The sequence below is a fragment of the Pan troglodytes genome, chromosome 14 (genome assembly GCF_028858775.2).
Source record: "Pan troglodytes isolate AG18354 chromosome 14, NHGRI_mPanTro3-v2.0_pri, whole genome shotgun sequence".
Lineage (NCBI taxonomy): Eukaryota > Metazoa > Chordata > Mammalia > Primates > Hominidae > Pan > Pan troglodytes.
The window spans coordinates 100619702-100637407 of NC_072412.2; the positions used below are offsets into that span (position 1 = coordinate 100619702).

The 17706-nt window shown below is 40.2% G+C and overlaps 1 protein-coding gene and 1 non-coding gene across 3 annotated transcripts in view; one reads left to right on the forward strand and one right to left on the reverse strand.

Annotated features, from left to right (window-relative positions):
• Nucleotides 1-8859: 8859 nt before the first annotated feature.
• LOC112205266 (U6 spliceosomal RNA) lies at nt 8860-8964 on the forward strand. The gene has a single exon (XR_002939170.1). It is a non-coding gene; the product is annotated as a U6 spliceosomal RNA (small nuclear RNA).
• Nucleotides 8965-9463: 499 nt separating this feature from the next.
• Nucleotides 9464-17706, reverse strand: part of ABCC4 (ATP binding cassette subfamily C member 4) — a 282364-nt gene continuing 274121 nt past the window's right edge. For both annotated transcript variants that reach the window (XM_001137006.7, XM_016925451.3), the window contains one exon: nt 9464-11315. In XM_001137006.7, coding sequence (XP_001137006.1) covers nt 11208-11315 — 108 coding nt within the window. In that variant the 3' untranslated portion in view covers nt 9464-11207. The remainder of the gene's footprint in view (nt 11316-17706) is intronic.

A 17706-nucleotide genomic window follows, 5' to 3' on the forward strand; every position in this document is an offset into this window, starting at 1 on the left:
GCTTCCACATGCTGCTCTTTGTGTCAATCCTTCTATATTTATTAGTTGAAATTCTAAAAGACCTTTCCCTTCCATATGTCCATCTATCCATCCATCTACTTAGCTACATATCTACCTATCTACCTAAATATCTATCATCTATCTTATCTTCCTATCTATCTTCATCTGTCTTATTAGAATCAGTATGAACTCATGGGTTATTTTTAATTAATTATGTTATAAGATGTAACTTAAAAATCTTCAGTCTCGGCCAGGAGCCGTGGTTCATGCTTGTAATCTTAGCACTTTGGGAGGCTGAGAGGGGAGGATTGCTTGATCCCAGGAGTTTGAGACCAGCCAGCCTGGGCAACATAGTGAGACCCTGTCTCCACAAAAAATTTAAAAATAAAATTAGCCAGGCATGGTAGCATGTGCCTGTAGTCCCAGCTACTCAGGAGGCACAGGTGGGAGGATCACCTGAGCCCAGGAGGTTGAGGCTACAGTAAGCCATGATTGTGCCACTGCATTCCAGATGGGGAGAGAGAGTGAGACCCTATCTTGAAAAAAAAACAAAACCAAAAACCAAAAAGAAAAAAAAAAAAAAACCACCTCAATCCTCTGTTGATTCTTCTTTTTACTGAAAATAATGTGATGAAACTCATTTTATTTTACTAATTTAATTTTTCAGACAGAGTCTTGCTTTGTTGCCCAGACTGGAGCGCAGTAGCACAGTCTTGGCTCACTGCAACTTCCGCCTCCCGGGTTCAAGCGATTCTCTCACCTCAGCCTCCAGAGTAGGAGTAGTAGCTGGGATTACAGGTGTGTGCTACCACACCTGGCTAAGTTTTGTATTTTTAGTAGAGACGGGGTTTCACCATATTGCCCAGGCTGGTCTCAAACTCCTGACCTCAGGTGATCCGCCCACCTCGGCCTCCCAAAGTGTTGGGATTACAAGCATGAACCCCTGCACCCGGCCTTGACTCATTTTAATTTTTCTCTAAGTAGTAGGGATCTGCAAAATTTTATTTTCAAAAGGTTTCTCGTAATGCCCTCCAAAATCAAATATGAGTAACTTTTGGATCAAACGCCATTTTGCAATACCCAAGGCTTTCCATCTATTGCTACGGATAATGGTGCATTGGTTGTTTTATGAGCATGGTTGCTGAGCAAAATACTGAATTTAGCCAGAACTTTCCAGTGTAAGCTTTCTGTAAAGTATTTGTAGTTTATCTAAGTTTTTATCTTGGTCCTTCTTGAAAAACCACATAATCCCGATGTGGACTCCCCCTGTGATAACTGAGATAAACCTGGAGTGTAAGTGAAGGTCTTTTAGGGCCAGGGTATGTTATCCTTTTATTATTTTTTAGTTCTAAGTTCAAATAAATATGTTTCTCTCAGCCTTCAATCTACACTGCTGCTTTATTTTTGAAAAGATGAGGTTATTTTCTTTAGAACATTACATTTAAAAAGCAAAACCTCAGTTAACCCACATTCTTTCTGTTTTTAAAGGAAAGTCAACACCCTGCACATCAACCCGTGTTCCCCCCCCTTTTTTTTTTGAGACAGAGTTTCGCTCTTGTTGCCCTGGCTGGAGTGCAATGGTGCGATCTTGGCTCACTGCAATCTTCGCCTCCCTGGTTCAAGCAATTCTCCTGCCTCAGCCTCCCAAGTAGCTGGGATTACAGGCGCAGGACCCCATGCCTGGCTAATTTTGTATTTTTAGTAGAGACGGGGTTTCTCCATGTTGGTCAGGCTGGTCTCGAACTCCCGACCTCAGGTGATCTGTCTGCCTCGGTCTCCCAAAGTGCTGGGATTACAGGCATGAGCCACCGCACCCGGCCCCATGTTCCCCACTTTCACAAGTGGCCTGATGTGTACCCAGCTACCACCTTCGACGTCAAGATCATGCTGTTAATTCAAGAATAGACTTGGTGTAAACATATGCATAGCATCGTTTTTAAAATACTTTTAGACTTTACACATCCCTAATTAACAATGAGCAGCATTTTGGCTTTTAATGCTATTTTAGAATATTGCTAATGTATAGTAGAGCATTTGGAAAGTCTGTGTAGCCTAATTTTAAACATATAAGTCATGGTATAATTTTTCCCTGATTAATAAAGAGGCTTGCGTTTACTGAGAGCTAATTGCACACCAGGCATTGTTCTAAAATGGTGCTTCTCAATTATCTGGGGTTAAGAATAGGTTTTATTTAATTATTTTAAATTTTCAATCCATTGCAAACTAATAAGTAGTTCTACTGTGCATGGCTAATGTGCTACTCACACCACACATGCCTCATTATCCAGGTTCAACAAACTCTTGGCTGCTCCACAAGGAGTCCCCCAGTCATGAGTTTGGATGTCATGGCAAAGTCAAAAGCCTGTAAAGGTTTCTAAGGGCTCTCCTGAAATTCCTGTACTTACTGTGGCCTGAGGTTCCGAACAGTTCGTGGCCTGGCACTGGCCCACAGACCACGCTTTGAGCGTCACTGTTGTAGGGTACGTCCTTCATATTTCATCCTCCCAACAGCCCTCTGAGAAAAGTACCGCCCCAACCTCAATTTTACAGAAAAAGAAATGGAAGCATAGCGTGCTTCCCAACACAAGGGCCAACAATTAACAGCTAGTAGAACTTGGACTCAAACCCAGGCAGCCACTGCACAGAGGAGCCAGCATTCGGACCCAGGAAGGTGGACTCCAGAGCTTGGGCTCCTTCTCGTGTGTGCTTGTTTCATTTTAACTCTATGTAAAGTAAGAACAGTTCGGTCTAGGCCATAGTGAGGACCTCCTGAAATACACCTTCTACAGTTTACAAACCTACCTTCATCCACATTTATCTTACTCTCCTCTCATGATGGAAGAGAGGGACCTTCTTACTATACAAACTCAATGCATTTCCCTCTAGGTCCTAACCTTTCTGTTCTGTTGGATGCTCTTGGTCCACCAATCATCCCAACCAAAGCAACTGTGCAAGTTCAGGAACTATGTCCATTTTACAGATGAAGCAGTTGAGGTTCATAGAGACAGAAACTTATCCAAGCATGTAACCAAGGATACATGGCTATAGGGTGGCCATATCCCCATTTGTCAAGGACAGTCCCAATTTATTGCCCTGGCACCATGGCTGGTTAGTGCTTTCTTTTCACTCTCAAAAGTCTCTGACATCAGACAGCATATACTTTGATCACCCAACATTGCTAGGGAGTAGCTAAGACAGAATTGGCTGCCAGGTATATGTGACTGACCCCCAAACTAGGGATCTTTCTACTACCCCAGGATACCCCCTTAAATCTCAGAATTATAGTTTAAAGGAAGGCTTCTTCCTAGTCATTATCCATTCACTCAGCAAACATTTATGAGCACCCACGATGTGACAGACATTGTGCTAGAAGATGCAGATTTTAAAATGAACAGGGCATGGTCCAAGTCCTCAAAAGCTCATGGTTTAGAGAGGAAACAGAACCACAAATACTCAGGGCAGCATATATAATTTATAGATCCTAGTGTAAAATACAAAAGCAGGGCCCTTTGTTTAAAACTTCAGAATATCTAGATGGCAAAAACAGGGCATTAAACTAAGTGCTGGGTCCTTCTAAGCAGGAGTCCTGCACACTGCAGACCCCAGCTATGATTCATTGGAATGAGGGGTGCTCAGTGTATTATAGACATACACAGGAGTTAGCCAATCCGAAGACTGCTCGTAAGATCACTTCCTGGAATAAATGAACACGGCTGATTTTAGAGAATAAAGACAACGAGGATATTTCCCCTGCATGGACCTTCTCTTCTCTTTTTCAGGTCATAGGTTGTTGAAGACAATCACTTAATCAGCCATCTCCTGTCAACTGGCAATTCATTTTGACTTAAATGCCAATCACCAGGAGTCTTCTGCCACTGAACACCTCAATAATCTCCCTCCAGAGCTGGAACATACACTGCGGTGGACATGGAGATGTGCCACCCATCACCCCCTTCAAGGACTTGTCCCAGCTGCTGGAGGTGTAGTTGCTGGGCAACCTTCTGCTGTCAGCCCTTTTGGGGACAGCCCTCATGCAATGACTAATCAAGGTGGAGGGAGAAAGCCCTGGCCATTGGCACACAGGACGACCCTCATGGACCATTTTAGCTCCAGGGTTCCTGGTGGGATCAGCTGGTCTCTCTGACTAGCACTCCAGCTCAATTTCTCCATCCACCCAATCCTGCTTCTTCCCTCTTCATTCCACAAGGATTAATTCCAAGGGTAACTCTGTAATAAACATCCGGAACACCAAACTCCATCTCAGAGTCTGCATCCCAGATAATCAAACTACAGCACAGACCAAAGAAGCTTCTAGGGCTTGGGGAGGATTTTTACTTGAAAATTGTTAGTTATATTCATAAGACTTATTTCTTACCAACCCCCATCTAGCTTCTGCAGAATCATAACACTTATTTCTAAATCCTGAAATCCGATATAAAATAGTGGAAACAAGGACTCTGTATGTGAATGAATTACCCTCTGGGTTGAAAACTTCCATTTGATAAGGATCAACATATCCATTAAAACACATATAACATATTTTGTGGAAATTAAACCATGAGTTTATTACAATTTTTGAGGAAAACTATTTGTTTTTCAATCTATATTTGGGGAATAATGTAGTCCATAACTATACTATTTATCAAGTAGGGTGGAAGTATTTCATTGACACACATTTACTCAATTTTCAAAGAATGAGGATTTGAGAATTAGACCATTTGGTGAATAAGTTGGGTTGAGCATAGACATGGCTTTTAGGATGAACATTACTTGTTGAACATTCTTAGTTTTCTTTATTTCAGGTGAAAGATTTCTCTCTTTGCTTTTAGTAAAATAAGTCCATTAGTAATGCATATCACATTTGTGGAATTATAAAGACGTTATTTTGAGCTGTGGTGGCCAGAATGTCATACAGTCTTCTAGGTAAAGGCAGATCTTGAAAATGCTCTAAAACAGAATTGGTTGTGGGAAGTGACTTACACATTCATTCAGGTGCAAAATCTAACATACTTCAGGGCATACAATTCTGAACATCATTAATCTTTTGAGAACAGGATTTGAAACAAATACCGAGATTTGAGAAGACAGGCTTCTAAAATCTCCACAGTCAAACCCTCTGAAAGAAAAACACGAATTTTCATTGCAGTACATAAGGACAAGTTAATCAGCTGATAAATTAATATTAACTCAACTCACTAAATTGAACAATACTAAATAATAAATCTAATTCACTGACTCATTGAATTGATTAAAGTTGTTTCTTCACAAGACATCAACCACTTACAGTGTTATTAAAAGCACTTAGCATTATTTCTTCTATTGATACATAGTATATATATTTAAAATTACATATTTATGGGATACATGTATTTGTTACATGCATAGAATGTGTAATTATCAAGCCAGGGCATTTGAGGGTATCTATCACCTTCAGTATTTATCATTTCTATGTGCTGGTAACATTTCAAGTCCTCTCTTCTAGTTACTTTGAAATATATAATATATTGTTGCTAACTATAGTCACCCTAGGCTGCTATTAAACATTAGAACTTCTTTCTTCTACTTGTGTTTATACCCATTAACCAGCCTCCCTCTCTCACCCACCCACCCTTCCCAGCCTCTGGTATCTATGATTCTATTCTCTATTTGCAAGAGATTAAATGTTTTAGCTCCAATATGAGAGAACATGTGGTATTTGTCTTTTTGTTCCTGCCTTATTTCACTTAACAGAATGACCTCTAGTTCCATCCACATTGCTGCAAATGACATGGTTCCATTCTTTTTTTTATGGCTGAATAGTATTGCATGGTACATATATGTACATCATATAAAAAATTATTTCATCCATTGATGGACACTTACGTTGATGCCATATTTTTGCTATTGTGAATAGTGCTATGATAAACATAAGAGTGCAGGTATCCCTTTGATATACTGATGAAAGAAATATATGTTTCTTTTCCTTTGGGTAAATACACAGTTAGTGAGATTGCTGGTTTGTATGGTACGTCTTTTTTTTTTTTTTTTTTTAAGACAGAGTCTTATTCTGTTATCCAGGCTGGAGTGCAGTGGCATGACCTCGGCTCACTGCAGCCTCTGTCTCTCAGGTTCAAGCAATTCTCCTGCCTCAGCCTGCCGAGTAGCTAGGATTACAGATTACAGGCATGCGCCACGATGTCTGGCTAATTTTTGTATTTTTAGTAGGGATGGGGTTTCACCATACTGGCCAGGCTGGTCTCGAACTCCTGACCTCAGGTGATCCGTCTGCCTCAGCCTCCCAAAGAGCTCAGATTACAGGCGTGAGCCACCGTGCCCAGCCGTAAGGACATCTATTTTTAGGTTTGTTTTTTTAGAAATCTCTATACCAGGCTGGGCATGGTGGCTCACGCCTGTAATCCCATCACTTTGGGAGGCCAAGGCAGGTGAATCACCTGAGGTCAGGAGTTTGAGACCAGCCTGGTCAACATGGTGAAACCCCATCTCTACTAAAAATACAAAAATTAGCTGGGCATGGTGGTGGGTGCCTATAATCCCAGCTACTTGGGAGGCTGAGGCAGGAGAATCGCTTGAATCCAGGAGGCGGAGGTCGCAGTGGGCCGAGATCATGCCACTGCACTCCAGCCTGGACAACAGAGCGAGACTCCATCTCAAAAAAAAAAAAAAAAAGAAAGAAATCTCCATACTATTTTCCATAGGATTCTATTAATTTACATTCCCACTAACAGTATATAAAAGTTCCCTCTTTTCTGCATTGTCACTAGGATCCGTTATTATTCTCATTTTAATAATAGCCATTCTAACCAGGGGAAGGTGATATCTCATTGTGGTGATATCTCACTGTGGTTTTGATTTGAGTTTCCTGGATGATTAGTGATGTTGAGCATTTCTCATATATTTGTTGGACATTTGTATGTCCTCTTTTAAGAAATGCCTATTCATGTCATTTCCCCACTTTTTAATGGAATTATGTGGGTCTTTTACTATTCAGTTGTTGCAGTTCCTCGTATATTCTAGGTATTAGTCCCTTGTTGGATGAATACTTTGTGAATATTTTCTCCCATTCAACAGGTTGTCTCTTCACTCTATTGACTGCTTCCTTTGCTGTGCAGAAGCTTTTTAGTTTAATATAGTCCCATTTGTCTATTTAAGTTGCCTGTCCTTGAAGTCTTAGCCATACATCTTTGCCGAGACCAAGTCCCTGAAATTATTTTATTAATGTACCTCATCTCCTCTAATGGAGATTAGAAAATAGAAAATGAGCAGGTGGAAACTTTGAGGTGATGGACATGTTTATGACAGAGAATGTGGTGATGGTTTCATAGGTGATATTTGTCTCCAAACACAAAGCATACACATTAAATATGTATAACTTTCTATATGCCAGTCATACCTCAGTAGAGTGGTTAAACAAATAGAATCCAGAAAAACCTTAGAGTTCCTTATTTTTGTACTTATCCTAAAATTGAAGAGGAAGTGAGATTTATTTTATTTATTGGTTAGAGAAAATATAGACCTTGGCTTCTCAGGTACCAAAACCATCAGATGCATCAGCTGTGATGGACCACAAAAGACAACCGTCAAAGAGCCTCTTATTTTAAGAACTCAGCAGAAGTAATTTCCTACGTGTAAATTATTCCCTTTTTGAAGACTGAAGCACTGAATCTGAGATTCTAAAGGAAAAACAAGACCAACTTTTTAAAAAGTTAACTCAGTGTGAAGTATGACACATAAAAGTGTTCAATTAATAACGATCTAATCACCACCCAGCCAAACAAATTTTTTTTTTTTTTTTTTTTTTTGAGATGGAGTCTCGCTGTGTCGCCCAGGTTGGAGTGCAGTGGCTCGATCTCGGCTCACTGCAAGCTCCGCCTCCCAGGTTCACGCCATTCTCCTGCCTCAGCCTCCCGAGTAGCTGGGACTACAGGCGCCCGCCACCACGCCCGGCTAATATTTTGTATTTTTAGTAGAGATGGGGTTTCGCCGTGTTAGCCAGGATGGTCTCGATCTCCTGACCTCGTGATCTGCCCGCCTTGGCCTCCCAAAGTGCTGGGATTACAGGCATGAGCCACCATGCCCGGCCATAAAAAATATTTTAAGTATCCTAGAAGATTCATGTGTATTTCCTCTAATTACCAACATCTTCCATCTCCCCAAAGTTATGAACTGTTCTGGTGTTGCACTCCTTTGCTCAGCTGTAACATTTTTGAATTTTATATAAATGGGATCATAAATATTCTTTTGGGCCAGGTTTCTTTGGGATAAATATTATGTCTGTGAAACTCATGAGTTCTTCATGTAGTCAATTGCTTTCATTGCTGTAGAAGTATTTTAATACCTCATAATTGGTTTTCCTTCTGCTGTTGATGAGTATTTGGATTATCTCGTTTGGGCTATTAGGAATTATGTTTCTAGGAACATCCTTGACAACATCTCTTGGTGCACATGTGTATACATTTGGAGTGCTACAAACAGATCGCAAAGTGTGCAGTTTGAGTCAATGCTGTCAAATTGTTTTCCGAAGATGGTTTTTCAATATACTTACATGGCAGTACATGAGAATTCCTGTTGCTTCATTGGCACTGGGTTGGTATTCTCAGTCTGTTACATTTTACACATTCTAGTGGGTGTCTAGTGGTATCTCATAGTGGTTTTAATTTGCATTTTCCTGGTAACTAATAAAGAGTGAGCACTTTTCCAGTTATTGGCCATTTGGATATTCTCTTTTGTGAAATACCCATTCAAATCTCTTGTCCATTTCTCTAATTGGGCTTTCTGTGTTTTTCTTAATGAGTTTTAAGAGTTCTTTAAGTTTATGGTACCGGTTCTCAGACTTTAGCCTGCATCAGAATCACACTTAGGGCGCTCGCTTCAGTAGCACATATACTAAAATTGTAATGATACAGAGAAGATTAGCATGGCCCCTTAAAAAAAATCACCCTAGGGCTTGTTAAAACACACATTCCTGGTCCCCACCACCAGAGTTTCTGATTCAGTAGATCTGTGGTGAGGCACAAAAATGTGCATTTCTAACGAGTTCCCAGGTGATGCGCTATGCTGCTGGTCCAGGGACCACACTTTGAGAATCATTATTTAATAGTGATTTCAGTGTAACAGCAGTAGATGTTTCTTGTTAGTTTTGGACAAAGTCACCTTAAAAACCAAAACCAAAAGCAAAATCCTCAACCATTTAATACTGCTCAAGCCTGAGGCATAAGCTAATACTCTTTCTTCCTAGAACGGTGCTAACGGACTTGCTTAAATAGCAACTGCTTCAAACTGTCTGAAACACACTGAAATCTACCCGTTAGAATACTTGGTACACATAATTTGCCAAGAGAACCGGTTGATGATAGAAGGTATCCTTTGATACTGTATTTTTCGATCTCAGGAAAACTCACTGGCATTCATCAGCAAGAAGAATGAGTCAGGAATCCCTTGAAGCACAGAAATGCAGATCTCTGAATGGAGATGAAAACTATCATTTATTTCAATTGAATTTAGTTTCATTAAAAAATTCTATGATAACATTAAAACAAAAACAGGACATTTATATGACTGTCTTTAACCTCAAAAGTCCAAATAAACATATAGACATTTTGAATATAGCTAACGTTTTAACAAACCTCATTATGATCACTGTTGTAATTTCAGTCACCTAAAATACGAACCATGACTATTAATAAACATTTACTGTGTGTGGTTTATTGGACTGAACATTAACCATACATGTATTTCTAAGTACTAGGAGTTGAACAGCTACTACAGTCAATGTATTTTGGCAGTTAGCTGTGTGTGGTGTGTGCTTTTTAAGGCTTCACTCAATAAAACATCTGTTGCTCTCTGCTGATGAGTCAAAAAACTTGCTATATGAAGGACAAATATATGTATACAAACAAATGCACATGTGTGCATGTCTATATATATATATGCAATTTCAGGGAGGTGACACCTTATTCTGAGGTCATGAGACTCCACTTCAAACCATAATAGTAAAACCTTTAGTAAACTGAACTCAACATATTACAGCCACCATCATCAAGAAAAATTAAAGACTCATAGTTCAAATAAAGTACAACAGGTCCCAGGAAGTATTGTGGTTTGTTGATTCATTCAACAGAAAGCCCAAATGACAATGCTATTAGTGGTCAGAAGTAAACTAACCTGGACAGGCTCATGAAAATGAACCCCTGGATGCATCCTGAGAACATACTGCATAATTATAGTCAATGCTTGCAATAATTTTCAGTTTGTCTCATCATGTTAGCAGAGCCTATTCATGCAATTTAGAAAGGATTTCAATACAGCCCAAACCAAAAGGCTTACAGTCAACAGAGGGTTAGCCTTCCATAAATGAGAAATCCAAAAAAGAATAATGCCACGTATTTCAGGAATGTCGGTTAGAGGTTTGGCCTTCTTGGGAAGTGTCACAATGCTGAGTCTAAAACTGCAACAGTTACCGTGTCCAAGTCATGCAACTCTAAAGGAAGATGGACGGTCACACTTGTGTCCTTCAGTATCAAAGCACCTTTAAGGGCTTCCATTTTGAGAAAGTAGTATTTTCTCTTCCTTCTCTTTTAGAACATATGATAAAATATTGTCCTTCTATCCTTTAACCATGTATCCTTTTTTTTTTTTTTTTAGTGGGGAGTAAGGGGTACATACTCCCTACTACAATGTCACAAACTTTTTCTTTTTGTTGTTCCTATTGGTTGTAACTGTACTATTTTCTAACAAGAAGCCTTCAGGGGAAATAATGGATCCTAGTTATGTCAAAGAAAACAATGAGACAAAATGGCAACTTCACAGTCTTCAAGTAAATAGAATCCCTGATATAAATGGAAATAAACATGTAATTTTGGGGGCAGTAAAAACAACAACAAAAACCTGTGACAACTTTGTCCTACTCCTTTAAAAATGAGCTTTGACTCTGTAGTCTCTTAAGGCACAAAACCTGATAGACAGCATTTAACTGGTGGCCTGCACCTCTGATTTGGATTTTAAAAAACAACTATTGACATTTAAATAAAAATAAACCATTTTGTTAGAGCTGGAGATCCTTGGATAAGTTGGGAGAAACATTCAAATGAACTAGCATCTTGTATGTATAAATATTTGTTGCCAAAGTAAAAAAAAAGTACAAAGTGGTTTACATAGTCCAAAAACTAGTGGAAAATGCCTTCGGAACGGACTTGACATTTTGGTTGGATTCACAGTGCTGTCTCGAAAATAGTTAAGGTCGAGGGCTGTCCATTGGAGGTGTTTGTAACCATGTGGTCAGTGTGACCAATATGTGGATAATTTCTTTTGAAGTATACCTGAAAAAAAAAAAAGGTAAGCATAAAAAGAATGTTTCAAAATTTTAAAGTCTCCTCCCTGAAACAATGCACTTCTGTGTCCACTTCTTCATGTGAAGCAAATCATATCCCTCACTGAGGCACAATTTAAGAACAGGGATGAATCTACTGTACAGCGAAATTAGCCCCACTAAAACCCTCAGCAGGGCTGGGCTGAATGCCAAACAACCTGTAGATCCATTTTAGTTCCGATCACTCTGATTCATAGATATGTTTTATCTCTGTATTAAATTGATAAGCAGAATCATTTTACTGACTCAAAACCTGGAGATAAATTAAAAACAGGGTGACAAAGAGGCTGGGAAATCTAGCGTCTGCATGAGGGTTTCTCATTTTCACACGTAAAATGAGCACAATAGATTTGGATGTTAATATCAAGTTGTAATCCCTATATTTTATAAACTCTGATTGACAAGCATTGAAATGCTGGCGTATACGTATGAAACATCCCGGCGTTTAATTTGTGCGGCAAAGCAGTTATAGGGCCTATAGAAATGTGGTCTGTGGATAGTGGCCCACAATAATGAAAAGAGAAGCAAAAGCTTTAACAGTGACTCAACCAAGCAACTTCTCTAAAATGTAAGATGATACCAAATAATAGGACAGTTCTTTGCCAAGCCTTTGAGTTCCTGAATTCTACCAATTTCGAGCTGAACTAGAAGAGATACAGGTTTTCTGATAAACGTATAATCAGAACATAAAGGAAATGAAATGCTGTCAAGTTTCTCTGTTCCACAATCATCAGTTTTTAGTAGCTGTATCGTATCTTGGTTCCTTGACAGATGCGCATAACAAAATGAAATAATGTCAAGACTTGTGAGCTCTTATCTCAAAACGTGTTTGGGTGAAAAAGGACTTCAAATGTAATTTTTTTTTCCCCAAAGAAGAATGTGAAAAGTTTTGTTTGAGTCTTTAAAACAGAAAATGTAGCAACTATCTGAGGCTGACACGTGTCACCTGGGTCTCTTAGTCATACGATTCTGGATCTATTTTTAAAAACCTTGCTCTGAATATATTGGTGGGTGCTGTCAACAAAGTTATCACTGGAGATAATGGGATTCACGTACAAAAAAGAAAGTGCTGAGACACCTGCCTACATATTCAGTGTGCTTTCTCTCTCACTTCTTGCACACTTGTTATTACAGAAACATCATCACATATAACACACAATGTACTAAAATGTCACTTAAGGAGAAAATAAATTGTCCAATAATGCTGGAATGCCACCAGAAGAAATCTGAGGCTATTTCCATTATAATGCAAGTGTTCAAAAGTAAGACTTTTCAGGGGATAATTTTATATCATCTCCCTCTCCCACTTTTTTAAGCTAGCCATATTTTGTGTGGTTATAGATTTATGTATTCCAAAAAGGCTATTCTGTAGTTAAACTAAAAACAGCCAAAAGAACAAATAGACATTCACATCACTTTCTACTGCTTGATAGCCTTCCCCAAATAGTCTGCTTCCTTCTGTGTAACCCTCTTGATGTATTTTTTTATATATATATATATAAAGAAAGTGTTGTTATTAGCAACTTTAAACCCAAATGGTCTTAGCTTCATGGTCTGAAATACTTAAGTCAAAAACAAACTTCTTGTGTATATAGTCTTTGATTTGACCTTTCTTTTTCTCTTCTGCTACCAGGTTTTATAACACACTATGGGTAACAGCACAGGTGAGATGAAACATCTTTTTTACAGTGCAGGTGATGAAGGGAGTTGAGATTACTGAACTACTTTTAGCAAAGCCCTCATGTTGTAAGCTATGTCTGGGATAGACAGGTCCAGTCTCAGCTCTCTCCTGGATTCACTGCTGATTCTGGAAAAATTACCTAACCACTCTCTCTACCAGCTGCCTCATCTGTAACATGAGATAACAATAGCTTACGTCACAGGAACTGATTAATGGCTACAAACTACAGGTTGAAAACCTGCTGCATTAGTGTTGGGTGTCATGATGAATGCTGCTCAGAGAAGTGGCCCCTAAGCACACAGAATGTGGAGGTATCGCCCAGCTTGAAGGATGAAGACAAAGCATTTAGGAATCCCTCCGGCGCATCTTTTATCTTTACAGAATCCCAAAGCTGTGGCTGAGACAATTTCAACTGAATGAATATGGTAACCTGGGAGGCAGAGAGGTAGAAGTGAAAGATCATAGAAGATGGAGTATGAACACTTTTGAACTGGTGGCTTTGAAAACTTACTCAGGCTGGGCGTGGTTGCTCACACCTGTAATCTCAGCAGTTTGGGAGGCCAAGGCAGGTGGATCACTTGAGGTCAGGAGTTTGAGACCAGCCTGGCCAACATGGTGAAACCCCATCTCTACTAAAAATACAAAAATTAGCCAGGCATGGTGGTGCACGCCTGTAGTCCCAGCTACTCGGGAGCCTGAGGCAGGAGAATCACTTGAACCCAGGAGGCAGAGATTGCAGTGAGCCAAGACTGCAACACTACACTCCAGCCTGGGTGACAGAGTGAGACTCTGTCTCAAAAAAAAAAAAAAAAGTTACTCAGCTTCTTGTACTTTAGCATTTTCATGTGTCAAAAGGGGATAATAACAGCAGGTCAGAAGGACTGTGAAGCTTAAGGGAGACAATGCCATAAGCGTTCACGTTTGCGGCAAGAAGAGTATCAGGTCAGTGAGTATGGGAAACCTTGTCCCTCTTTTCCTTCTTCTCTTGAGTTTGCTCCATTATAGTTCCTCTAATGTAGGTTGAAACTAAGTTCATATTTAAACTCTAACTCATCAGTAAAGCCACCATAACAGAGCTAGATTTTACTAAAATCAACAGAGCAATACAAGCTCCCGCATGTGGACAAAGGAGAGCAACTGGGCTTTGACTGACATTGCATTCCTAAGATACCATCTGATGTGTTGAATTCAGGCTCAAGACCCTGTCAGTTCATTTTTACTGATGTGTATGGCCCTAATTCAATCACAGTAACTCTCAAGGCCTCAAGTTCATCATTTTTAAAGCCAGTCTAATTTTGGTGTGCATAATTGGCATGCATATTGTCAAAGAGTGATGGAGACTTAGAAAGGACTTCTGCTTTTAAGATAATGGAGTAATGAATTTCCTCTCCTTTTCCTTTCAGAAACCACTCTGAACATCAAAGATATTCATTAATAAAAAATAAGCTAAATCTTTGTGAAATCAAGAGAGCCTGAATGGTAAAATATCATAAAGGGCTGCCATATGCAACTGGAACCAATGGGGCTGTGGCAAGGCTGAGAAGATGTCTATGAAGAGCAGGCCTCAACAATCATAGGAATTCTCCAGTTAATTGGAGGAGCGCTAAGGTATGTCAATAAAGAATCAATTAGAAACATCTTTGACTGACCTATGTACATTGGTGAGGTCCTGCCAGAAGACAGATTGCAATTGCCCAATTCTGTAAGCTAAGGAGGAAGAAAGGCAAAACATGCACTCTCAATTTCACATACACACACACCCACCCACACACACCCACACCCCCAGACACACCCATACACACACACCCACACCCCCCCCACACACCCACACACACACCCCCACACCCTCCCACCCCCCACAAACATAACCCCACCACACACCCACACCCCCTCACACACACACACCCCCACCCAAACACACACACACCCACCAGACCCCCACACCCCCACACAGCCACACCCCCACACCCATACACACACCCACCCACATGCACCCACCACACCCACCCACACCCACACCCCACCACACACCCATACACACCCCCACATACTCATACACCCCCACACACCCTCCCACCCCCACACACACAACCCCATCACACACCAATACACACCCACACACCCCCCACACCCACACCCATACACACCCACCACACACCCATACACACACACCCGCACCCCCCTCACACACCCTCCCCCCACACACCCATACACACACACCCGCACCCTCACACACACCCTCCCCCCACACACCCATCCCCACCACACACCCATACACACACCCACACACACATCACACCCATATACACACACTCACACCCCCTCACACACACACCCTCCCTCACACACACCCCCACCACACACCCATACACACCCCAACCCCCCCACACACACCCACACACCCATACACCCATACACATACACACTCACATCCCTCCCTGCATCCCCCCCACCACACACGCAGCCTCTCTGGGTCATAAAGTACTTGTACATTAAGCACAGAAAATTCCCTTTAGCCAGAAACAAGGCCCTAGCCACAACTATCCTGCAACTATCTGGTCTAGGAAGAGTTCGTTTTAGTCATAGGTGAGGAGTAGGAATAATAAAAATTATTATAATTTTAAGAGTAGTACAGGGCCTGGAGATTATACAAATAAGTAAGAAATGAAGTAAGATAAACACATGACAAATGTTGAGCACATAAAGTTTTTGAATATAATTCATTCAAATAAAATGCAGCAGAATGATCAGGCTGTGCATAACAGAGATACAAAAATACAGGAAAACATGGCAGAGCAACAGAAGATGCTGAAACATGAGTTGACAGTGGTCAAAAGTGAAGTGGAAAAGAAAAGTGAAAATATCAAAGAAATGGGCTAGGTGCAATGGCTCACACCTGTAATCCCAGCACTTTGGGAGGCTGAGGTGGGAGGATCACTTGAGGGCCAGGAGTTCGAGGCCAGCCTGGCCAACATAATGAAAACTTGTATCATATAATGAACATAATGAAATCTTGTAAAACTACAAGAATTAGCCAGTTGTGATGGCGCACACCTGTAATCCCAGCTACCTGGGAGGCTGAAGTATGAGAATTGCTTGAACTGCGAGTTGGAGGGTGCAGTGAGCCAAGAGCACGCCACTGCACTCCAGTTTGTGGAATAGACGGAGACTCTGTCTCAAAAAAGGGAAAATAAAAAATAAAAAAATAAGTGGCATTTCCACTGAAGGCAGCACAAAGATTAGCCAATGCTGAAAAAACAGTGTGAGACACAGGATAGGATTGAGCAAACAAACAAAATAACTAAAAGTTAATAAAGAACTAAAAAGGATTAAGGAGAAAATAGCTTTACAAAAGAGACAAAGGACATAAAACATATACACAATAGATATTTGTAAAGAAGAGAATATAATCAAATAAAAAAATTCAAGGATATAATTCAAGTAAACTTCCAGACAAAAAAGAAAACTTGAATCAAAGTCTGAAAGACTGCACAATAATGTCCTAGGAAAACTAATGACCCTTTCAGCATACAAGAAAAAAGATCTGGCTGGGCATAGTGGCACACATCTGTAATCCCAGCACTTTGGGAGGCCAAGATGGGATGATGTCAGAGCCCAGGAGTTCAAGACCAGCGTGGAAAACATAGTGAGACCTTGTCTCTATGGGGGAAAAAAAAATTAGCCAGGTATGGTGGCATGTGCCTCTAGTTCCAGCTTTAAGGGAGGCTGAGAAGGGAGCATTGCTTGAGCCTGGGAGGTTAGGGCTCCAGTGAGCTATGATTGTGCCACTGCACTCCAGCCTGGACAACAGAGCAAGACCCTGTCTCAAAAAAAAAAAAAAAGAAAAAGAAAGAAAGAAAGAAAAAAGGCTGAGTTATGTCAAACATGGTCATAGACGTCTCCATATGAACAGACAACACGAGAAGACCTTAGAGCAAACGCTGCAACATACTAAGTGAAAGAAGGTGTGACCCAATAATTTTATAACCACAACTTTAAAAAATTTTTATTTTTATGTTAAATTCCAGGATACATGTGCAGAACGTGCAGGTTTGTCACATAGGTAAATGTGTGCCATGGTACAGCCACCACATTTAAATCAGAGGGGTAACAAAGATTTCAGACATGCAATAAGTCAGGGATTCTAAATTCCAAGGAACCTTTCCCTTTGAGATGGTATAGAGCATTGTTTTGCAACTTTTTTTTTTTTTAAACTGCCACCCACAATAATGGGTGGCACATTTCACTGTACACAGGGACTTGGTACGCATCCACTACCTATATCTGTATCTATACTGAAAAGCATTTCAAAAAATATTACCATTACTATGAAAGATACATGTTATTTTTCTTCTATTCCATTGTATTCTATTTTACATCTTAAAACACACTAGTCATGATGGACCAAATTGATTCCACAGCACCACTAATGGGTTGTAGCCTGAGGTTTAAAAAGCACTGAAGGATAAACTTTAGCTAACTAAAAGATGGAGAAAGTATCATTTAAAGAAAAGCCAAATAACAGAGGCTTAAGTATATTTGGGGTTTGAAGGCAAATAGAAGAAAAACTAAGCTAAAATTTGGTGGTAGGATGGAGACAGAAGTGTATTTATATTGTTATTGTTTATAATGGGGAGTCAAGAAACAGCATTTAGAGGAA